The sequence below is a fragment of the Mauremys reevesii genome, unplaced genomic scaffold (genome assembly GCF_016161935.1).
Source record: "Mauremys reevesii isolate NIE-2019 unplaced genomic scaffold, ASM1616193v1 Contig8, whole genome shotgun sequence".
Taxonomy (NCBI): Eukaryota; Metazoa; Chordata; order Testudines; family Geoemydidae; genus Mauremys; species Mauremys reevesii.
This window is the reverse complement of record NW_024100895.1, coordinates 27,452-50,085: the sequence shown is the minus strand read 5'-3', so window position 1 is coordinate 50,085 and position 22,634 is coordinate 27,452. Positions and strand designations below refer to the sequence as shown.

Genomic DNA, 22,634 nt, shown 5'->3' with positions numbered 1-22,634 from the left:
TGTACCCTCGCGACAGGCACCCTGAATGGGGTCCCGATCACACCCCTCAGGTTTAGGTAGGTGTTGGGCACCATCCGATCTGAGCCCACCACCTGCGGCCGGGCCAGTGTCACCTCTGCGCCCGTATCCCAGTACCCAGTGACCTCCTTCCCGTCTACCTCCAGGGGAACAAGGCACTCGCCCCGGAGGGGTAGTCCTGTGCCCACCCTGTAAACCCCAAACTCAGGGCTGGGAGCATCCAGCCCCTCGGAGGGGTCGACCCGGGGCCCCCCTCCCTCCTTTGCAGGGGGTACGCGGCCCACCCCCCTTTCGTGCGACCGCTGCCCCTCATCCGGCTGGGTCTCTACCAAGTTGACCCGGTGTGGGGTTGGTCTGCTCAGTTTGTCCCGGAGCTTGGGGCACTGGCCCCGTACGTGGCCCGGTTGGCCACATTGATAGCAGCCCATGTCTCGTGGGTCCCCTCGAGGGGGACGGCTGGACCTGACGCCAGATGCTTCCCTTTGGTGGGGGCCCTCCCTCGGCTCCTTCTGGGAGGTCCCATGGTGACTCTCTCTCTGCGTTGAGGCAGATCTGCTCCTTCGAGACTCCTCCCTGCCATCCCCTGCCCGACTGTCCATGTATTGGTCGGCCAGCCGGCCTGCATGCTGCGGGTTCTCCGGCTTCCGGTCCATCAGCCACTGCTTCAGGTCAGACGGGCACTGCGCATACAGGTGCTCCAGTACGACTAGGTCAAGCAGGTCCTCTCTGGTTTGGGCCCCAGCCGTCCACTTGCGGGCGTACCCCTGCGCCCGGTTGACCAGTTGCAGGTAGGTGACCTCCCGGGTCTTACGTTGACCCCGGAACCTCTTCCGGTACATCTCCGGGGTCAGCCCAAACTCGCGGAGCAGGGCCGCTTTGAACAGGTTGTAGTCCCGCGCCTCCTCCCCTCTCATTCGGCTGTACACCTCCACGGCGGTGGAGTCCAGTAAGGGGGTGAGGCACCGGATCCTGTCTGCAGGGTCAACCCGGTGCAGCTCGCAGGCATTCTCAAAGGCCGTCAGGAAGGTGTCTATGTCCTCCCCCTCCTTACGCGGGGCCAGGAAGTTCTTATCGAAGCTCTTTGTAGGCTTGGGCCCCCCCTCACTCACCGCAGCCGGGGCCTCCCTGTTGTTCAGTTGGGCCATGGCCAGCTCATGTCTGCGCTGCTTCTCCTTCTCTCTCGCCTCGAATTCACGCTGCTTCTCCCTGTCCTCAAATTCACGTTGCTGTTGCTTCTCCTTCTCTCTCGCCTCGTATTCACGCTGGCTTTGTCTTTCCTCATATGCCCTCAGCTCCTTACGCTCCTCCATCTCCATCCGTTTGATCTCTCTCTCCAACTCCAGCCGCCTGTGCTCCACGGAGGCCGAGCGTCGCCGGGACGATCCCCTGCTGGCCAGGGGGGTCACGGTGCCCTCCGTAGCTGGGCTCCTCCTCCCCCTCCCCCTAGGCCTAGGGGTGGGGGGTCTCGAGGAGCCCTCAGCGGCCGGCTGACCCCTCCCAGCTGGGACAGACACGGGGGCCTGCGCTGCATCTGCCCGGCTGCTTCCCTCAGAGACAGGGACCGGTTCATTCCTGCGATCTCTCTCCTCCAGCCGGGCAATCAGCTGGGCCTTGGTGAGCTTCCCATGGCGCAGCCCCCCCTGCTTGCACAGCTCCACCAGCTCACACTTGCGCTTCTGGGAATACATCTTCCTGCTGGCCACTCGCAGGCCGGGGTGCTCGCCGCTCCCCACGGGTTCCAGGGGGACCCCTCGTGTGCCAGTCTTTGAGGTCACCCCCTCTCTGCTAGGGTCGAGCTGCAGGCTCCTCCGCCCTGGGAATCGCTCGCCGTGATCCCCCAGGGGACCCTGTTACTGCAAAGTCCTTCTCTCTGGCCACACTCTCCCAGGGGTTAATCGCCCCTTCGTTTTACTGCTCCCCAGTCACTTACTGCAGGAAGCGCCGTCCACGGGGTGCCGCCGATCCCACCGCTGCCACCAGTTGTCACGGAGTGTGGGGGACCCAGGGCCTTCACCCCCGTGCTCCCTACGATTCACCAGGACTCTCAGCCAGCCAGTAAAGCAGAAGGTTTATTTAGACGACAGGAACACAGTCCCACACAGGTCTTGCAGGCACAGATAACCAGATCCCCCCGGTTAGCTCCATCTTGGGGGGCCTCACAGCCCCCCCCCGGGGATCAGAGCTCGGTCTCCCTGCTCCCCTCTCTTCTCCCAGACCACGTTCAACTCCCCGTCCTTTCCGGCCCCTCCTCTCTTCTCCGCCTCCTTCCTTTGTCTCCCCTGGCCAGAGGTGTCACCTCCCCTCCCCCAGGCCAAGCTCAGCTCACTGTGTGAATTCCTGACACTCACCTAAACCTCTGGCTCTCCCCTCCCCCGCACAGACAGTCTGTGCTTCCTACTTCTTCACAGAGGGGCACATCTGGTTCAGGATGGGATGGTGGCCCAGAGGGAGGGACACATCTGGAGCTTGTGCGGGGGGGGGGGCAGAGCAAGGGGCACATCTGGAGCGGGGATGGGGGGAGGGGACCCAGACAGAGGGGCACATCTGGATCCAGGTAGGTGAGGAGGAGGGCACACAGGGATTGGTTCCCCCGCCTCCCAGAACAGCTGGCTCGGGGGTGGGACCCAGCCATAACTGGCTAGTGGTCGCACCATCATGCTGCCCAGCAGTTTGGGACAGGAAGTGAAGGGGAATCCTGTCCCCAGCTAGAACTGCACCATGGGGCAGGCGTTACTTAGGGAGGCCGGACTGGGCTGGGTTGGGTCTGGGTCCAGGGGGAGGGCGGAGACAGGTGGGAGGTATGGAGCATGGGGGCTGGGCCAGGGACAGGTGTAGGGCTGCGGCCATGGCTAGGTAAGGGGGCTCGGGCTGGGTTGGGTCTGGGTCCAGGGGGAGGGTGGAGACAGGTGGGAGGTATGGAGCATGGGGGCGGGGCCAGGTGTAGGGTGGGGCCAGGGCACCGGAGTGGCTCAATGGGGGGCAGAGGGGGAAACCCTGCAAGGCCAGTGACAGGCCCCACTCACCTGCAGCCCGATGGGGCCAGGCGGCCCGTTGAATCCACGGGTTCCTTCGTCGCCCTTTGCCCCAAAGTGGCCCTGGGGGCCCCGAGCGCCCGGCTCCCCATCAGCCCCCTCGACACAGACACAAGAGAGAGTCAGAGACGGGCCTCAAGCGGCCCCGGGGAGATGGGACTCGCTGAGCGGGCGAGGGGGTGGGGGAGGTCTCGGTACTGTGGGAGCAGTGGGAACCCCCCCTGCCATTCCCCAGAATCCCACCCATACTCCAGCAGTGCAATGTGGGGCCCCTGTGCCATCAGAAACCGAGCACCTCGCCCCATGGCATGAGTGAGGGGCCGGGACACTGCGCTGCCAGGGGACAGGGACTCTCCACCCAGCATGGAGCAGACCGGGCTCCATCACCCTCAGCTACGTTCCCCCCACTCACATGGAGCCGATCCGGCTCCATCACCCAGCCCCTGTACAGAGCTGACCCGGCTCAGTCACCCAGGCCCTGCACGGAGCTGACCCAGCTCCATCATCCAGCCTGGCAAAGAGCAGACCCAGCTCCATCATCCTCAGCTCTGTCCCTCAGCCCAGCATGGAGCCACCCCGGCTCCATCGCCCCCACCCTGCATGGAGCAGACCCAGCTCCATCCCCCTGCCCTGAACGGGGCTGACCCAGCTCCATCCCCTTGCCCTGCACAGAGCCAACCAGCTCCATCACCATCAGCTTCACCCGCCGTCCTGCATGGAGACAACCCAGCTCCATCATCCGGCCCTGCCCAGAGCTGGCACTGCCCTGTGCTGCAGGATGCTGTCTGAGGGGTGCAAGGTACTTACGGCTGCTCCAGGCTGCCCAACTGGGCCCATGGGACCTGGGGGGCCTGGGGGACCCTGGAAGGAAGGAGATGGGGGTCAGTGATGCTGAGACACAGAGATACCCCAGGCAGGGGAATCGGCCCCAGTCTGGGGTCAGGGGAGCCCCCAGTTCCTACTCACGTGTTCTCCCTTGTTGCCTTTGCCACCCTTCTGGCCCGGCTCGCCCACCTCGCCCTGCGGAGAGAGGAGAAGGGGGGTTTAGCCCATTGCCGTGTGTGGGGACAGGACACAGACACAGACGGGGCCTTACCTTGTCGCCGTCCTCACCAGCACCCCCTGGGGGCCCCGCTGGGCCGGGCAGCCCAACGGGACCCTGGACTCCGTCGCGGCCAGCGGGGCCTATGGGACCTTTCTCACCCTAGGGAGAAACAGAGGGGAGTGAGGTGCACAGAACCCAGGAGTCCTGGCTCTCCCCCACCCCCCGTTCTAACCCACCCAACCCCACTCCCCTCCCAGAGCTGGGAGAGAACCCAGGAGTCCTGGCTCCCCCCCACCCCCCGTTCTAACCCACCCAACCCCACACCCCTCCCAGCACTGGGGAGAGAACCCAGGAGTCCAGGCTCCCAGCCCCCCTGCTCTAAACCCCCAGCCCCCACGCCCCTCCCCGCACTGGGGACAGAACCCAGGAGTCCTGGCTCCCCGCCCCCGTTCTAACCCACCCAACCCCACTCCCCTCCCAGAGCTGGGAGAGAACCCAGGAGTCCTGGTTCCCAGACCCCCGGTTCTAAACCCCCCGCCCCCACCCCCCACCCCGCACAGGGGGGAGAACCCAGGAGTCCTAGCTCCCAGCCCCCCTGCTCTAAACCCCCAGCCCCTACTCCCCTCCCAGAGCCAGGAGAGAACCCAGGAGTCCTGGCTTCCAGCCCCCCTGCTCTAACCCCTCAGCCCCCACTCCCCTCCCAGAGCTGGGGAGAGAACCCAGGAGTCCTGGCTCCCAGCCCCCCTGCATTTGACTAAGCCCTGCTCCCCCCATGCCCTCTACTCACAGGAACTCCTTTCTCTCCAGCGGGGCCTGGTGGCCCTTGGGGGCCCGGTCTGCCTGGGGGTCCGATGGGGCCGCCCTGCCCAGGGCCACCTCTCTCGCCGGGGGAGCCCTGGGGGGAGAGAGAGGAGGAGTCACTTGCTGCCCCCGTGATGCAGTGGGGCTGGTCTTAATGTTTCCTCTGAATACTGTGGGGGGGCCTCAGTTTCTGGCTGATACACTGTCTCCTGGCAACTAATGGCCAGGGCCTTCCCCCATGCAAGGGGATGCTAAAGGTGGGGGAGAACAAAGAGATCAGGTGACCTCCTGGCCCGGGAAAGAGACAAAGGCCAGAGAGGAGGGGCTGGAGGGGGTGTCATAAACAGATAGTTAAGGGTTAAAGTCTCTTTTACCTGTAAAGGGTTAACAAGCTCAGTAACCTGATGAACACCTGACCAGAGGACCAATCAAGGGACAAGATAATTTCAAATTTCTGTGGAGGGAAGGCTTTGTCTGTGTTCCTTGTTGGCTCTGTGTGCTCTCTTTGGATCTAAGAGAGGCCAGACATGTCTCCAAGTTCTCCTGGAGTACCGTATTTTTCCGTGTATAAGACAATACTTTTTCCTAAAATCCTTAGACTAAAAATTGAGGGTAGTCTTATACACGGAAGTAAGCCCCCTGTTCCCTGCCCTCTGACCCCCCCAACCCCATCCACCCCCCCACCCCGGAACTCCCCGGCCCTCTCTCCACCCCCCCCTCCCTGCCCCCTTACCGCGCTGCCTGCACGTGGCTGGCGGCGCTACAGTCCATCCGCGGCTGGAGCTGGGAGCGCGGGGCCGGGACAGGAGTTGCGGGGCCGGAGCCGGAGCCGGAGGATGTGGCGGGAGCCGGGCGGCGGAGCCACGGGGCCAGGCAGTGTCGGAGCCGGGCATCCGGGTAGGTGGTCGCGCCGCCGCAGTGCCCGGACCGCACTACGGAGCCGGGCAGCCGGGAGCCGGGCGGCCGGGACGCGGTGCGGGCGGCTCTCGGCTCCCAGCCGCCCGCTCCCCAGCCGCCCGCTCCCGGCTCGGTAGTGCAGTCCGGGCACTGCGCGGCTGGGGACCGGGGAGGCGGCTGGGGACCGGGGAGCTGGGGATGCGGGTGCCGGGTGGCCAGGTGCGGGCGGCTGGGAGCCGGGTGCCGGGCGGCTGGGAGCAGGCGGCTCCCAGCCGCCCGCCCCGGCCCGGTAGTGCGGTCCGGGCAGCGGCGGCTGGGGACCGGGGACGCGGGCGGCTGGGAGCCAGGCGGCTCCCGGCTCCCAGCCGCCCGCTCCCGGCTCCCGGCCGTAGTGCGGTCCGGGCACTGCGGCTGGGGAGCCGGGGACACGGGCGGCTGGGGAGCCGGGGGCGCGGCTGGGAGCCAGGTGGCTCCCGGCTCCCCAGCCACGCTCCCCAGCTCCTGGCTTCAGTAGTGCGGTCCGGGCACTGCGGCGGCTGGGGACCGGGGGACGCGGGCGGCTGGGGAGCGAGGCGGCTCCCGGCTCCCCCAGCCGCCCGCTCCCAGCTCGGCCCGGTAGTGCGGTCCGGGCACTGCGGCGGCTGGGGAGCCGGGGGACACGGGCGGCTGGGGAGCCGGGGGACGCGGGCGGCTGGGGAGCCAGGTGGCTCCCCGGCTCCCCAGCCACCCGCTCCCCAGCTCCCTGGCTTCGGTAGTGCGGTCCGGATACTGCGGCGGCTGTGGACGCGGGGAGCCGGGCGTCTGGGGACCGGGGGAGCTGGGGACACAGGGTGCCGGGCGGCTGGGGAGCCGGGCGGCTCCCCGGCTCCCCAGCCGCCCGCTCCCCGCCTCCCTGGCTGCCCGGCTCCGGTAGTGCAGTCCGGCCACTGCGGCGACTGTGGCGGTGGGAGGCGGCTGCGCTTGGGACCGGGAGCGAGGGAGCCGGGCGGCAGGAGTCGCGCGGCCGGGGAGGGACGCGGCAGGAGCCGGGCAGGGCCGCCGCCGGAGACCAGCCGGGCACACGGCCCTCCTCCTTCCCTCTACCCCTACCAATCAAACAAAAAAACCTGCAGCACAGCCGGAGCAGCGCGGGGGGGAGGGACCTGCAGCGTGGCCAGAGGGGCTAAGCAGGGAAAGAAAACAAAACAAAACAAAAAAAACCTGGGGCATGGCTGGAGCAACAAAGCAGGGGGAAAAAAACAACAACAAAAAACCTGAATTTGGGGTTAGAAAACTGGGGGCGTCTTATACATGGGGGCGTCTTATACACGGAAAAATACGGGTATTTCCTACTATCCAGTATAGTGAGTATTAGAAAGGCGAATTAATCTTCTAATTAATTTCTGCATTTGCAATTGTGTGTTTGCTGAAGAAATATCTTTATTTCTGTTTGCTGTTACTTTGATTATTCTGAGAAAGGAGGAGGGGGGAAAGTCTCTCCAGGTTTATAAGTCAGACCCTGTGATATTTTCCATCCTGGTATTACAGAGATAGTGTACTTTTTTTTTCTTTCTTTAATAAAATCTTTTCTTTTTAGAACTTGATTGATTTCTTCCCTTGTTTGGATTTTCAGGGGAAGGGGAGGGGGGAAAAGTGAATCCCTCTTTGTTTGATTCAAGGAGTTTGAATCAAGGTATCTCTCCCAAGGACAAGGGGAGGGGGAAGAAGGTGGGGGAAATGGATTATTTCCCTTTGTGTTGAGATCCAAGGAAGTTGGGATCTGTGTTCCCCAGGGAAAGTTTTTTGGGGAACAGGGAGTGTGTCAGACACTTAAAATTTGACTGGTGGCAGCAAGAACCAGATCTAAACTAGGATTTTAGTTTAGAGGAGTCCATGCAGGTCCCCATCTTGTGGACACTAAAGTTCAAAGTGGGGAATAAACCTATGACAGGGGGTTGTCAGTCTGGAGCTGGCTGGGGACAAGGAGTGAGGGCAGACGTGGGGGTCTGGCTCACTGCCCCCCAGAATGGACCCGGCCGAGGGGTCCGGTTCCCTGTACCTACAAGCTCTGTGTTAGCCCCTGTTCCTGTCATCGAATAAACCTCTGTGTTACTGGCTGGCTGAGAGTCACGTCTGACTGCGAAGTGGGGGTGCAGGACCCTATGGCCCCCCCAGGACCCCGCTGGGGCGCACTCGCTGTGGGAAGCGCACGGAGGGGCAGAGGATGCTGAATGCTCCCAGGAGAGACCCAGGAGGTGAAGCCGTGGGAGCTTCTTGCCCTGCAGACAGGCTGCTCCACGGGAGAGGAGGCTCCCCAGAGTCCTGCCTGGCTCGGTGGGGAGCAGTTCCAGAGCAGCGCCCGGGGACTCCGTGACACCCCCACAGCAGGGTCCCCCCAACACATTGCAGGAACCGGGATCAGGGGTGAGGGAGGGGGCGGATCAGGGGGGTCGGAGGTTGGAGGTTAGGGAGGAGAGGGGCTGATGGGGGAGTGAGGGAAGGGAGGTCAGAGAACAGTTGGGGAGGTGGGGGCCTATGGCAATAGTTGGGGGGAAGGAGTTGGGGGAGGGGCTGGCGTGGGGGTCCCCACATCATACTCACTGCAGGTCCTGGGGGTCCGGCCGGCCCCTCGTTCCCTTTCAGCCCCGTGCCACCCTGCGGGGAGAAGCACAGGTCAGGGCCTGCTGGCACCGGGGATGGACTGGGGGCATTGGGGGGGCGGGTACTCACCGGGGTGCCGGGCAGCCCACGCTCACCGGGGAAACCGCGCAGTCCAGCCGGGCCGTCTTTCCCGAGGGCTCCCGGGGGGCCGGGGTCTCCCTGCGCCGGGGGAAGGAGAAGGAGGATTAGGTGGGTCCCCCACCCTGCTCCCTGCAGCACAGCGCCCCCTAGCGCTGCACTGGAGCATCACAGCTCCTTACCTTGGTTCCTTCTTTCCCAGAGGGTCCTGGCAAGCCCTGCTCTCCCGGGGGCCCGGGGGGGCCTGGGTGACCTCTCTCCCCCATCTGACCAGACTCCCCAGAAGCGCCCTAGTGCAGGGAGAGACAAGAAACAGTGAGAGACCTTCAGGGAATGGGCCAGACCCTTCGACCCCTGCCTCTTCCACCACCAGGGGGAGCTGCTGACGGCCGCTCCCAGCCCACCCCGGCACCCCCCACCACCCAGCTTCTTACCTGAGGTCCCACCACTCCTGGGGGGCCGGGGGGGCCCGTCTTGCCTTGGAAACCCTGAAAGACAGAGAGAGATGGGGGCATTAGCATGAGCCACGGCAGATGGCTCTGCTCCCCACCCCCCAAGTGTAAGTGGAGAGTCACATAGGAGTGTGCAAGGAGCAATGCAGAAAAGTGTGAGGAGTAACCATGGAGTATCCAGAGTGTAACACATGAGTGTGTGAGGAGTAACCATGGTGAATCCAGACTGTAACACATGAGTGTGTGAGGAGTAACCATGGTGAATCCAGAGTGTAATACGCGAGTGTGTGAGAAGTACTGTGGGGGTAACCAGAGACTAACACTGGAGTATGTGAGGAGTAATGCAGGAGTATCTAGAATGTAATACATCAGTATACAAGGATTAAAATGGGAATATCCTGAGAGTTACATGGGAGTAAGAGAGTAGTAAAGTGGGAGTAACCAAGAGTAACAGCGGAGTGAACAGAGAGCAATGTGCGAGAGAGGAGTAACACAGGAGTTATCCAGAGAGTAATGTGGGAGTAATTTGGGGTAACATGGGAGTAACCAGAGAGTAATGCCAGAGTATGTGAGGTGTAATATGAGAGTAACACGAGAGTAATCAGAGAGTAACAGGGGAGTAAGAAAGGAGTAACGGGGAATAATCAGAAAGTAACAAGGTACTATGTGAGGAGTAATGAGGGAGTTTCCAGAGGTAGTCTGGAGTTACTTAGGTGTAACCTGGGAGGAACCAGAGTGTAACACGGGAGGAACCCCTGAGTAACACAGGGGTAAGAGAAAAGTATCTGAAGCCTAACAGTGCAGTAACAGTGCAGTAACAGAGACACATACGACTTCTCCTCGCTGACCGGGGTGCCCGGGAAGCCCGTCCTTGCCAGGGGGGCCCTGTGGGGAGGAAAACGGAGAGGTCAGTGGGGCAGGGAGAGATCACAGTGGGAGGGAACTGGGGAGCAGTCAGGAGGGCAGGGGAGCCAGCTGGGGAGCCGAGGTAAAAGGCAGGTGGGAATGGCAATGGGAGAGGGCTGGGATGCAGGCAGGGAGGCTGGGGGCAGGTGGGGGTAGCTTGGATGCAGGGGGCTGAGGAGCCGGCAGGGGCTGGGGGCAGGTGGGGTAGCTTGGATGTGGGGCGAGGGGCCGAGGAGCCAGCAGGGGCTGGGGCAGGTGGGGGTAGCTTGGATGCAGGCAGGGGCTGAGGAGCCGGCGGAGGGCTGGGGAGCAGGTGGGGTAGCTTGGATGCAGGCAGGGGCTGAGGAGCCGGCGGGGCGCTGGGGCAGGTGGGGGTAGCTTGGATGCAGGGGGCGAGGAGCCGGCAGGGGCTGGGAGCAGGTGGGGGTAGCTTGGATGCGGGGAGGGGGCTGAGGAGGCCAGCAGGGGCTGGGGCAGGTGGGGTAGCTTGGATGCGGGGAGGGCTGAGGAGCCAGCAGGGGGCTGGGGCAGGTGGGGTAGCTTGGATGCGGGGGCTGAGGAGCCGGCAGGGGCTGGGGCAGGTGGGGGTAGCTTGGATGCGGGGAGGGGGCCGAGGAGCCGGCGGGGCTGGGGCAGGCAGGAGGCTGGGGGCAGGTGGGGTAGCTTGGATGCAGGGGAGGGGGCCGAGGAGCCGGCGGGGCTGGGAGCAGGTGGGGTAGCTTGGATGTGGGGCCGAGGAGCCAGCAGGGAGGCTGGGGGCAGGTGGGGGTAGCTTGGATGCGGGGGAGGGGGCTGAGGAGCCGGCAGGGGGCTGGGGGCAGGTGGGGGTAGCTTGGATGTGGGGGGAGGGGGCTGGGGCCAGGCAGAGGGGCAGGGGAGCCAGTAGCTAGTGCACGTTACTCACCGGTGGCCCTTTGGGTCCGGGGAAGCCGTTTGGCCCCTGGGGGCCCGGGAGTCCCTGTGGAGAGCAGAGCAGAGGTTAGGGGGCCTGGGGGCAGGGGCGGCTCTAGGCACCAGCGGGCCAAGCGCCCGCTTGGGGCGGCATCCTGGGGAGGGCGGCAGATGGCCCCGGTGGACCTCCCGCAGGCATGCCTGCGGGGGAGCCGCCGACCCGCAACCGCCAAAGCGCCGCCCCCCCCAGCAAATCCTAGCGGCGGCTGGGAGTCAGAAGGCTCTGAGCTGCCCGCCGCAGCGGGCAGCGCAGAGCCTTTTAAATCCCAGCCGCTGCTGGGAATCAGAGCCTTCTGACTCCCGGCCGCGGCTGGGAGTTAAAAGGCTCTTGGCTCCCCGCCCCCGCGGGCAGCCCGAGCCCTCTGATTCCCAGCCGCGGCTGGGAGTTAAAAGGCTCTTGGCTCCCCGCCCCCGCGGGCAGCCCGGAGCCCTCTGATTCCCGGCCGCGGCTGGGAGTTAAAAGGCTCTGGGCTCCCCAGGGAGCCCAGAGCCCTTAGGCGCACCTGCCGCCCTAAGGGCACACGAACTGCCCCCCCCCCAGCCCAGGGCGGCAATTCAGCGTGCTGCTTGGGGCGGCAAAAACTGTAGAGCCGGCCCTGCCTGGGGGGCAGGGAGAACAATGCCTGGCCCCGGGGACACCAGCACGGCCAGGGCCAGCCGTAGTGAGTGGGGGCCAGGCCAGTGTTGTACCGGGAGCCCGACTGCACAAAACCAGCCATGTCGCACTGCAGTGACCCGCCCCTTGCACCAGGGAACTGCTGAGGCTGCTGCACATTGTGCCGGGCCCAGCAGCCGTGACTGGGGCCGTGTGAGCATCGCACTGCAGTGACCCGCCCCTCGCACCAGGGAACTGCTGAGGCTGCTGCGCACCATGCCGGGCCCAGCAGCCGTGACTGGGGCTATGTGAGCATCGCACTGCAGTGACCCGCCCCTCGCACCGGGAACTGCTGAGGTTGCTGCGCACCGTGCCGGGCCCAGCAGCCGTGACTGGGGCCGCGGCGAAGGCGTCACACTGCAGTGACCTGCCCTCGCACCGGGAACTGCTGAGGCTGCTGCGCACTGTGCCGGGCCCAGCAGCCGTGACTGGGGCGGTGCGAGCATCGCACTGCAGTGACCCGCCCCTCGCACCGGGAACTGCTGAGGCTGCTGCGCACCGTGCCGAGCCCAGCAGCTGTGACTGGGGCCGTGCGAGCATCGCACTGCAGTGACCCGCCCCTCGCACCGGGAACTGCTGAGGCTGCTGCGCAACGTGCCGAGCCCAGCAGCTGTGACTGGGGCCGTGCGAGCATCACACTGCAGTGACCCGCCCCTCGCACCGGGAACTGCTGAGGCTGCTGCGCACCGTGCCGAGCCCAGCAGCTGTGACTGGGGCCATGAGAGCATCACACTGCAGTGACCCGGCCCTCGCACCAGGGAACTGCTGAGGCTGCTGCGCACTGTGCTGAGCCCAGCAGCCGTGACTGGGGCCGTGTGAGCATCACACTGCAGTGACCTGTCCCTCGCACCAACAAATCGCTGCAGCTCCGCGCAGCAGGTCTGGAGCCGGCTCACGGAGAGGCTGAACAGTGCTAGCGACGCTCGGACAGGGCAGGCTGGATGAGGCCCAGCGGTGGTGAGCAGAGGCCTAGTGCGAGTGTTGCACTAATGTGACCCATGCCTGGCACGGCTGTCGCACAGGGCCCTGGAGAGGTGAACAGGAATGGGCACAAGGCAGGGCAGGCTGCACGAGGCCCAGCAGTGGTGTGCCAGGCCCAGCTGGTGCAGCGAAGGGCGGTGCCCTGTACCCAGGGCTCTGTGCACACCCAGGTCCCCCCAATGCCACACCCACACTCACCCTTTCCCCGGGAGAGCCATGGGGGCCGTCACCGCCAGAGGTGCCCTGAGTGGGGAGACAAATGTGAGAGGTAACCAGGAGCACATCCCCTTCCAACACACTGACTCGCGTGCACAGACGTGTACATTCATCCCTGTGCAAGCACACACACCCATTCTCACACTCACACACACTCGGATGTACACAGACACCCGCAGAGAGAGACAGAGACACACACATAGACACACGGGACACGCACACAAATGGGGGGACACACACACAGGGACAGACACGGACAGACACAGACGGGACACACACAGACACACACAGAGATACAGACGGGACACACACACACACGGACAGACAGAGACACACACAGACACATGGGGACACACACACAGGGACAGACACAGACGGGACACACACAGAGACACATGGGGACACACACACACACACACACGGACAGACAGAGACACACAAGCACACACACAAAGGAACACATTCAGCCTTGCACGTTTGCACGCCCAGAGCCTGCTCACACACGCTGACCTCTGAGCCCTGCCCAGCCCTCACCCTGCGACACACTGGCCCCATCCCACCCCAACCCGACATTCAGACAGACAGACAGACCCGGAGCCCCAGCCCTCACCTTCGCCCCCAGCTTTCCAGTGGCTCCTCGTGGCCCCCGCTGGCCCCTGGGACCCTGGAGGAATGAGACAAAGGCGGGTGAGTGTCTGAGCCCTGGCTCTGCCCCCTCCCATCCTCCAACCCCCACTTCCTGGGGGGCAGAACCCCAGCAACCCACACAGTGCCCTGAGGGCATTCATAAGGATCTCAGGGGTGGAAGCGGCAGACTGGAGGGACCCACCAGCCACGTAGGATGCGGATGGACACATGACCCCCAGCCCTGGTAGGGGAATGCTGGAAACCCCCCCCAACCCCAGATGGGAGGATTAAGGAGGGTAGGTGGAGGGGGATATTTGCCCCCTCACCAGAGAGGGGCCCAGCCCCGAGGCCCTGTGCCAACGCGGGGTGGAGCCCAGAGGGGACACATCATGTATGAGTCAAGCTGGGGAGTGAGCCCCATGGCAGGCTGGCCCCAGTGGTCTGGCTGGCCCCAGGGGTCATGGGCATGACCTCACTGGGACAGGGTGAGGGGGGTTCCATAGGAGGGGCAGGGGCCGGAATGGAGAGGCCTGCACTGGGCACGGATGGATGGATGGATGGATGGATGGATGGATGGATGGATGGATGGATGGATGGACGGACGGATGAACAGACGGACAGAAGAAACGTGGATGGGAGAAGGAGGGGATGGCGGTTTCAGATGGAGAAAGCGGAGGGAAGGATGGACAGACAGATGAGAAGGGACGGATTGAGGGGAACTGGGGTGGAGGACTGGGGCAGGGATGGGAGGACAGAGGGGTGGATGGATGGACAGACCGATGAGAAGGGACGGATCGAGGGGATTGGGATGGAGGATTGGGGCAGGATGGGAGTACAGAGGGGTGGATGGATGGATGGAGAAAACAGAGGGAAGAATGGACAGACAGATGAGAAGGGACGGATCAAGGGGATTGGGATGGAGGACTGAGGCAGGGATGGGAGGATGGAGGGCTGGAGCACATGACTTATGAGGAGAGGCTGAGGGAACTGGGATTGTTTAGTCTGCAGAAGAGAAGAATGAGGGGGGATTTGATAGCTGCTTTCAACTACCTGATAGGGGGTTACAAAGAGGATGGATCTAGACTGTTCTCAGTGGTAGAAGATGACAGAACAAGGAGCAATGGTCTCAAGTTGCAGTGGGGGAGGTTTAGGTTGGATATTAGGAAACACTATTTCCCTAGGAGGGTGGTGAAGCACTGGAATGGGTTCCCTAGGGAGGTGGTGGAATCTCCTTCCTTAGAGGTTTTTAAGGTCAGGCTTGACAAAGCCCTGGCTGGGATGATTTAGTTGGGTTTGGTCCTGCTTTGAGCAGGGGGTTGGACTAGATACCTCCTGAGGTCCCTTCCAACCCTGAGATTCTATGATTCTATGAGGGCTGGACAGATGTGGAGAGATGGATCGGGGGGATTGGGACGGAGGACTAGGGAGGGATGGGAGGGATGGATGGAAGGAGAACACAGATGGAGGGATGGACAGATGTGGAGAGATGGTGTGACAAAGTGGGGGGTTTTCTTGGTTTTTTCTGTGTTTCCCAGTGGGTTGCATGCAGGGGGGGGACTCAGTGTCCCCGGGTGTTACTGGTTTAACGAGGGGAGGGGAGAGGGAGTTTGTTGGGACACAGGACCGGAGAGGGAACTCAGGACCCCAGCGACCAGTGACCTGGTGACCCGAAGACGCAGCTCAGGAGTCGCAGCTGGTTCTGGCCAGTGGGGGACAATGGGCTGTGGGGAGAGGACCCCGGTGACCTGACCAGCCGGCTCCAGCCAGAGGGGCCAGAGGGGGGCTGAGAGAAGAGCAGACCCAGGCCTTCCATTTACGACCCTGTTTCCCTGGAGAGAAGCCAATGGACAGAGGCGGTGTTGGGGCCGGGGTATCGGAGGCCCAGCTGGGAAGCAGGGGGGCTCTGGGCTGGAGAGGGGGAGCAGGCAGAGCCCCCCTGGCTGCAGGGGGACTGGGATGTGCTGGGCTGACAGAGGCCAGGCCTGAGGCCCGGAGAGTTTCCTGTGCTGGGTTCAAATCTCAATAAACCCTCCTGTTTTATGCTGGCTGAGAGTCGCTCCGGTCTAGAGAATGGGGGGGGGGGGAGGGGCAGGGGGAGCGGGGGAAATCAACCCCTTCAGGGGTTAGGAGGCCCTGGGGGGTCCAGAGCGAGGGGACTCCCTGAGGGGCCCATGGCAGAGACAGACGTGCTGAGGCTCAGAGAGGTGCGGCTCCAGGAGGTGGAGGGGCCTGACCCCGGGAGAGAGGGGACCCCCGAGAAGGGCTGTCGCACTGGAAGGGGCACCCCCACGGGGCCACGAGTGGGCACAACCTGTCAGTCCGTGACAGATGGATTGGGTGGAGGGAGGATGAATGCGGGAGCCCAGAGACTTGGCTGCAGTAACCCCCCCCCCACCTCCCTCCCACACTCACCGAGGGGCCGCGCTCACCCCGGGGCCCGGGCTTCCCGGATAGACCCTGCAACAGAGAGAGTCAGTGAGACACAGCCAGGGCATGGGCACCCATGGGAGAACTCCTCAGCCAGCCAGGGCCCTGCCGGACCCATAATGTACCCACCCATGGGAAACACAGAGAGACACCCCACGCCCCACCCAGACCAGCCAGGGACCCCTCAGCCAGCCAGGGCCTGGCAGGCACCCCTAACAGCCACCCCTGGGACCCGCCACCCAGAACCAACCCCCTCCCAGCCCCCATAAAGACCCCCCATCCATGGCTCTGCAGGGCCCCCCATCCCCACAGAACTTGCACAGGGATCCCCCAATCCAGGGGTCTACAGAGACCCAGCCCATAGGACACCCCCAAGGACACCCTATTCGCAGCTCTACAGGGACCCCCAATTCCAACCCCCATGGGGACCCCACCCAGGGCTTTGCAGGCACCCCCACCTAGAACCACCACCCCTTTAGCCCATCCGTGGAAGACCCTCCCCCACCCCCAACAGCCTCTCACTCTTCACCCAGCCCCACCAGTAAGTCCCAGTTCCGATCCATCCCTGGTGGGGGTTGGGTGTCAGCCCCACCCAGCAGGACCTGCACCCCCCCTCAGATCCCCCCAACAGTTTCCCACGTGGGGATGCCTCCTGCGGAGGGAAGCATGGACCCCACTCCACCGGGGGGCAGTGGGGGGAGCTGTACTGGGGCTGGGGGGAGCCATGCTGGGGGGGTGATGGAGGGTTACTCACCCGAGCACCCTTCTCACCATTGGTGCCAGGGAATCCAGGGAAGCCCTGAGATCCCTGCGGAGAGAGAAGAGATGGGGGTTAAGGGAGTGCGGGGGGCAGAGGGGGAGCAGGGAGGGAGACTCACCGTCCACAGCGCTCACCTTCGGGCCTTGCCGTCCTGGGTATCCGGGAAGACCTGGTACGCCCAGCTTCCCCTGCGAGAGAGAGAGAGAGAGAGAGAGAGAGAGAGATGGGGTTAGGGGGATGGGACACGGGGCCTTTCCCCACTTGGGGGCGCCGGCTCCCGTCCAGCCCCAGGGTAGGGACTGGCTGTTCAGGGGGGCAGGGAATGGGACACGGGGCCTTTCCCCACTTGGGGGTGCCGGCTCCCAGCCGGCCCCAGGGTGGGGGGCTGGCTGTTCGGGGGGGCAGGGAATGGGACACGGATAGACCCACTTGGAGGCGCCGGCTCCCATCCGGCCCCAGGGTGGGGGGCTGGCTGTTCAGGGGGACAGGGAATGGGACACGGGGCCTTTCCCCACTTGGGGGTGCCGGCTCCCATCCGGCCCCAGGGCAGGGACTGGCTGGCTCAGGGGGCAGGGAACAGGCACATGGTCAGGGGCCGACTCCCTCATGCTCGGCACTGCCCAGTCCTGCCCCATGGTGCCCCGGCTCCTCACCTTCTCTCCCACCAGTCCAAGGGGACCCGGGTCACCCGAGGGTCCGGTCCGGCCTTTGGGACCTTCCGGTCCATCCTCTCCTCTGGCTCCTGGGACACCCACCTCGCCCTGCGGGGGCAGAGACGAGAGAGGGGTGGGTGAGACTGGCATCGCCAGGAGCAGGCTGGCAGCGAGGGGTGGGGGGCTCCGGGCACAAACTTACCCTGTCTCCTTTCACCCCGAAGTCACCTTTGAACCCGGGGAATCCGTCCTCCCCCTGCACAGACAGACAGACCGGAGACAGTCAGACAGCCAGAGAGGAAAGGGTGGTGAGCAGCTCAGCCGGTCTGACCTCCTGTATATCACAGGCCACCAGGCCCCCCGCCCCCGCCCCCGCACACTAACCCAGCCCCCGAAATGAGACCCAAGTGCCACAGCCCCTGGGAGACTCGGCTGTTACCTGCCTCAGACTGAGAACCGGGGTGGGGCGAGGGGCACCAGAGCCCGAGGCTCTGCCATGGCAGAGAAAGGGTTAAGTGAGAGACACCCCCTCCCACAGATAATCCTGGCCAGTGACCCGCCCCCAGGCTGCAGGGGAAGGTGAGAACCCCCAAGTCACTGCCAGTCTGAGGGGCAGGGGGAGGGAATTTCCCCCAACCCCACCCACAGCGATCAGCTACACCCTGAGCATGGGTGCAAGGACCAGCCAGCCACGCCCGTGGCTGAGATAATGCTGGGTGCCCCCTCAGCACCCGGGCCCCCCACCCAGTTCCTATCTCCAGCCGGGGCGGCCCTGACACTGCAGAGGGAGGAGAGTTAAAACAAAACACTCAGAATACACTGGGGAGGGGGAAATCCCTTCCTGACCCCTGGTCAGGGGTCCGCAGCTAGGGGGCGCCGTGCACTATTCCCCCAGCTGGGCACTAGGGGGCACTGTGCACCATTTCCCTAACCCGGCACTAGCGGGGCGACATGCACTATTCCCCCAGTCAGGCACTAGAGGGCTCTGTGCACCATTTCCCCAACCTGGCACTAGGGGGGCGCCGGGCACTATTCCCCCAGCTGGGCACTAGGGGACGCTGTGCACCAGTTCCCCAGCTGGGCAATAGGGGGCTCTGTGCACCATTCCCCAGTCAGGCACTAGAGGGCGCCATGCACCAGTTCCCCAGCCGGGCAATAGGGGGCTCTGTGCACCAGTTCCCCAGGCGGGCACTAGAGGGCGCCATGCACCAGTTCCCCAGGCGGGCACTAGAAGGGCGCCATGCACTATTCCCCCAGCCGGGCACTAGGGGGCGCTGTGCGGTGCTGCCAGCAACATGTCTGACCTGCGGTTGAGGGTCAGGGAAGCAGAACTCACCTTCTCACCCTTGTGACCCTTCAGCCCCCGAATTCCATCCACGCCCTGGAAGAGATGGGGAGAGTTCAACAGGGTGAGCTGCACTGCAGAGGCCAGCCACAGATCTAGGCATAGAACCCAGGAGTCCTGGCTCCGAGTTCCCACTGCCCCCTGCTCTAACCACTAGACCCCACTCCCCTCCCAGAGCTGGGATAGAACCCAGGAGTCCTGGCTCCCATTGGCTATAATTCTCTTGTCTTGTTTTTCATTGTAGCCAGAATCCTCTTCTCCCCTTGAGGGTCAGGGACCTCCAGGCTTCTGGACCTTCACCCATCCTTACTAAGAATTGTGGGTAATATCCCAGTCCCAGAAAGTCACGCCAAGTCCTGGGACCAATCAGCCACTTACCTTCACACCACGTGGGCCTGGGTAGCCAATCGGACCTTGGGGACCGGACGGACCCTGCAATAGAGAGAGATTAGCCCAATCACAGGGGAGAGTGGCTGGTGTCCCTGCTCCCTACTGGAGGGGTTAGAATCACGGATGGGAAACGTCACCCCACTGACCCGGGGGCTCTGAGCCCTGCACGCTGGGGGCCAGGGTCTTAGTACCTCACCCCTAGCACCTGGGGGGTTGTGACTTGGCCGCCAAGGTCTGAAAAGGCTAGGACTGGGGGGAGGGGAGCCTGAGGGGCGAGGGGATATTGGGGTCTGGGGGGACGACGGGAAGGGGCAGGAGTGGACATTCTCCCCTTACCTGGTTACCTTTGGTTCCCGACGGACCTTCCTTCCCCGGATGCCCCTGAGAGGGAGGGAATGGGAAAGGGAGGAGACAGAGAGGGATGAATCATTAACACCAGCCCCACAGCACTGGGCGTTGCTCCGTCCCCCTGCCTGGGGAGCCACCCCAACATCCCACACGCACCCCCGCTCCTGTGGCAAGGGCAGTGCCCCCTGCCTGTGGGGCAGGAATAGCCCAGCTGCCCTTTGACCTGAACTCCTTTAACCAAGCGTTGGGGACACCTGGCCCGGCTTGGGGTGAATGGTCAGTGGAGCTTGGTTGCGCCAGGGGGTGCAGGCCAGGGTTGGCGTGACTGGGGGTAGCTGCCTTTGGGGACCAGGCCAGAGCTGAGGCCAGAGGCTCTGGGGCCAATCCCACCCACTGGCATTTAATGGGGTCAACCAACCAAGCCAGGCTGAAGGGAAACCAACGGTACTGGCTCACTTCCTGTTAAACATGGCCACCAGGTCCTCGCCCCATGAGCAGGGGTGCGAGTGGGGGGCCAACAGGAAGTGGTGGTAGCTCGCATCCTGTTAAACATGGCCACCAGTCATTGCCCCATAGCCTGGGGGCACTGCTCAAGAGCATCCCTATGATGATGGGGCCCCTACAGGAAATGTGATAGCTCACTTCCTGTTAAACATGGCCGCCAGGCTCTCACCCCAGGGCAGAAGGGAGCCATGCCGCAGGAGGCCAACAGGCTCACTTCCTGTGAAATATGGCCGTCGTATTGCCATTCCGGGGCTGGGGGAGTCTGGGGGCCAGGGTGCTGGGAGGAGAGGGTGGAAGGAAGGAGGGAAGGAGCTGGGGTGAGCAGGTTACTCACGGGAGGCCCGTCAGACCCTGGCATGCCGGGGAGGCCAGGTTTGCCTGTGGGACCCTGCGGAGAGAGAGAAAAGCAGAGCTCAGAGCTGGCAGAGCAGAGACCCCCATTGTGTGACCCAGGCTGGTGCGGCGGGTGGGGGCTGCACAACACTGGGGGGCAGGGTAGGTTTGGGGCACTCACCTTCTCTCCGGGGGGGCCCATAGCACCTTGTGGTCCCGGTAATCCCTGAAAGAGAGAAACATGGTCAGATCCAGCCCCCACCCAGAGCCAGGGATTGAACCCAGGAGTCCTGGCCCCCAGCCCCTGCTCTAACCACTAGACCCCATTCCCCTCCCAGAGCCAGGGAGGGAACCCAGGAGTTGCTCCCAGCTCCCCCTGCTCTAATCCATTGGACCCCACTCCCCACCCAGAGCAGGGACGGAACCCAGGAGTCCGGGCTCCAAGCCCCGAATCCCATGTCCCCAGAGCTGGGCTGTGTCAGGCAGAGAGTTTTCCTGCCCTGGGGGCCTGGAGTTCCCTGCTGACCTGGGGGACCAGGCTCGCCTTGCGGCCCCTGTAACAGTCAGACGCAACTGGAGTTAGAACCAGAACCACCCGCGTGTTATACAGAAAGGAGAGAGGGCACTGTTGCAGGGGAAGTTCACAACACTGGGATCACTGGATGGGGGCACTGCTGTAAGGGAAGCTCACAGCACCAGAGACCCCATTTAGGGCACTGCTGTAGGAGACGCTCGCAGCACCGGAGACCCCATCTGGGGACACTGCTGTAAGGGAAGCTCACAGCACCAGAGACCCCATTTAGGGCACTGCTGTAGGAGACGCTCGCAGCACCGGAGACCCCATCTGGGGACACTGCTGTAGGGGAAGTTCACAGCACCGGAGTTCCTGACTTGGGGCGCTGCAGTAGGGGAAGCTCACAGCGCAAGAGTCCCCGGCTGGGGGCACTGCAGTAGGGGAAGCTCCCAGCACTGGCATCCCTGGGTGGGCGCCCCTAGGGCATTTCCAACCCAGTCCATAGCAGGACCAGGCAGCGCAGATAGACAGACAGACAGACAGACGTGCCGACTCACCAGGTTCCCTTTGGGCCCAGTGGGACCATCTATGCCACGCACGCCCTGCGGAGCAGACAGACAGACAGACGGGTGGAGGTTAGTGTGGTGGGGCTCACGGGGGCGGGGGGAATTGGGATGCCGTGCGTGGCACTTACCAGAGGCCCGGGGATCCCCGGTGGGCCTTTGGGTCCAAGCAAACCTCTGGGTCCCTGCAGGGAGGGGAGAAACCAGAGTTAGTGAGGCTGTGGGGACAAAGCCAGGCCTGGGTCCCTCCAACGGGGCTGTGGGGGGAGCCAGCAATTGCCCCCAACACTACCCTCCCCCCGCCCAGCAAAGAGCAGCACACATATGCACACACACACACACAGACACACAGACACACACACACACACACACACCCTGCACCAGCCAGCGCTCCCGGCACCACACTGAGCAAGCAACACAGAAACCCTGCAGCTGAGGACCCCAGGAGGATGCTGCTCCGTGGTGCAGACCCTGCCCCTCTCTGATCCCAGACCCTGGGCCGCGTGCTGGGGTGAAACCCCAGAGCACCCCGGGACATGGCGCTAAGATCCCTCAGTTTCAGTGCAACAAGACTCCGCTGGTGCCCGTACTAGGAGACGCTGGCCCTTGTGGAGTCTGCCAGGGGCAAGGCACGGGGGACCCCACAGGCCAGACCCCCAGTGGGTGATGCTCTGTCCCCAAGGCCTGGCCCCAGACGGCTCATCCGTCCATCCCGTGGGTAGCACCGGGCTAACCCCCAGACAGCTTCCGGGGGCTCGTCCGAAAGGGAACTGCTCTCGGGGAAGAGCGTTCCGGGCAATGGGGAATCGGGCACCACGTGGGAACGTTCGCTCCACTCGGGCTGTCGATAAACCCAGTGTTTCAGAGAGTCCAGACGCTTGCATTTGTGCTGGGTTTTACTACCAAATCCGGCCAGAGAAAGGATTTTGGGGGGGTTCTCATCCTCCCCCCACCCCCGGCTGTAGCTTTTCCAAACAGCGTCAAATCTGTAAATGTAACAGAGCCGCAAGAGGGGGGAGAGGACAGGAGAAAAGAGAAAACAAACCCAACCAAATCCCAACGCCACCTCCAATCCCAACGGCAACCCTAACACCAACCCCAACGTCCACCTCAACCCTAACACCAACCACCATCCTAACACCAACGCCAACGTCCACCTCAACCCTAACACCAACCACCATCCTAACACCAACATCAACGCCACCTCCAATCCCAATGCCAACTCTAATACCAACCACCATCCTAACACCAACCCCAACGTCCACCTCAACCCTAACACCAACCACAGTCCTAACGCCAACGCCAACGCCACCTCCAATCCCAACGCCAACCCTAACACCAACCACCATCCTAACACCAACGCCAACGCCTACTCCAATCCCAGCGTCAACCCTAATACCAACCCCAACGTCCACCTCAACCCTAACACCAACCACCATCCTAACGCCAACGCCACCTCCAATCCCAACGCCAACCCTAACACCAACCACCATCCTAA

General features: G+C 63.5%; 1 protein-coding gene across 1 annotated transcript in view; it reads right to left on the bottom strand.

Annotated features, from left to right (window-relative positions):
* LOC120394804 (collagen alpha-2(XI) chain-like) overlaps window positions 1-22,634 on the bottom strand; it is a 53,528-nt gene that overhangs the window by 21,963 nt on the left and 8,931 nt on the right. Inside the window, exons 8-33 of the mRNA XM_039518952.1 lie at window positions 21,268-21,321; window positions 21,131-21,175; window positions 20,565-20,613; window positions 20,241-20,290; window positions 20,061-20,114; window positions 19,211-19,255; window positions 18,863-18,916; window positions 18,476-18,520; window positions 17,342-17,395; window positions 17,140-17,247; window positions 16,621-16,674; window positions 16,481-16,534; window positions 15,712-15,756; window positions 13,283-13,336; window positions 12,655-12,699; window positions 10,774-10,827; window positions 9,795-9,848; window positions 8,946-8,999; window positions 8,694-8,801; window positions 8,503-8,592; window positions 8,374-8,427; window positions 4,883-4,990; window positions 4,147-4,254; window positions 4,017-4,070; window positions 3,858-3,911; window positions 3,042-3,149 (exon numbers count right to left, since the gene is read on the bottom strand). Coding sequence (XP_039374886.1) covers window positions 3,042-3,149; window positions 3,858-3,911; window positions 4,017-4,070; window positions 4,147-4,254; window positions 4,883-4,990; window positions 8,374-8,427; window positions 8,503-8,592; window positions 8,694-8,801; window positions 8,946-8,999; window positions 9,795-9,848; window positions 10,774-10,827; window positions 12,655-12,699; window positions 13,283-13,336; window positions 15,712-15,756; window positions 16,481-16,534; window positions 16,621-16,674; window positions 17,140-17,247; window positions 17,342-17,395; window positions 18,476-18,520; window positions 18,863-18,916; window positions 19,211-19,255; window positions 20,061-20,114; window positions 20,241-20,290; window positions 20,565-20,613; window positions 21,131-21,175; window positions 21,268-21,321 — 1,656 coding nt within the window. The remainder of the gene's footprint in view (window positions 1-3,041; window positions 3,150-3,857; window positions 3,912-4,016; window positions 4,071-4,146; window positions 4,255-4,882; window positions 4,991-8,373; window positions 8,428-8,502; window positions 8,593-8,693; window positions 8,802-8,945; window positions 9,000-9,794; window positions 9,849-10,773; window positions 10,828-12,654; window positions 12,700-13,282; window positions 13,337-15,711; window positions 15,757-16,480; window positions 16,535-16,620; window positions 16,675-17,139; window positions 17,248-17,341; window positions 17,396-18,475; window positions 18,521-18,862; window positions 18,917-19,210; window positions 19,256-20,060; window positions 20,115-20,240; window positions 20,291-20,564; window positions 20,614-21,130; window positions 21,176-21,267; window positions 21,322-22,634) is intronic.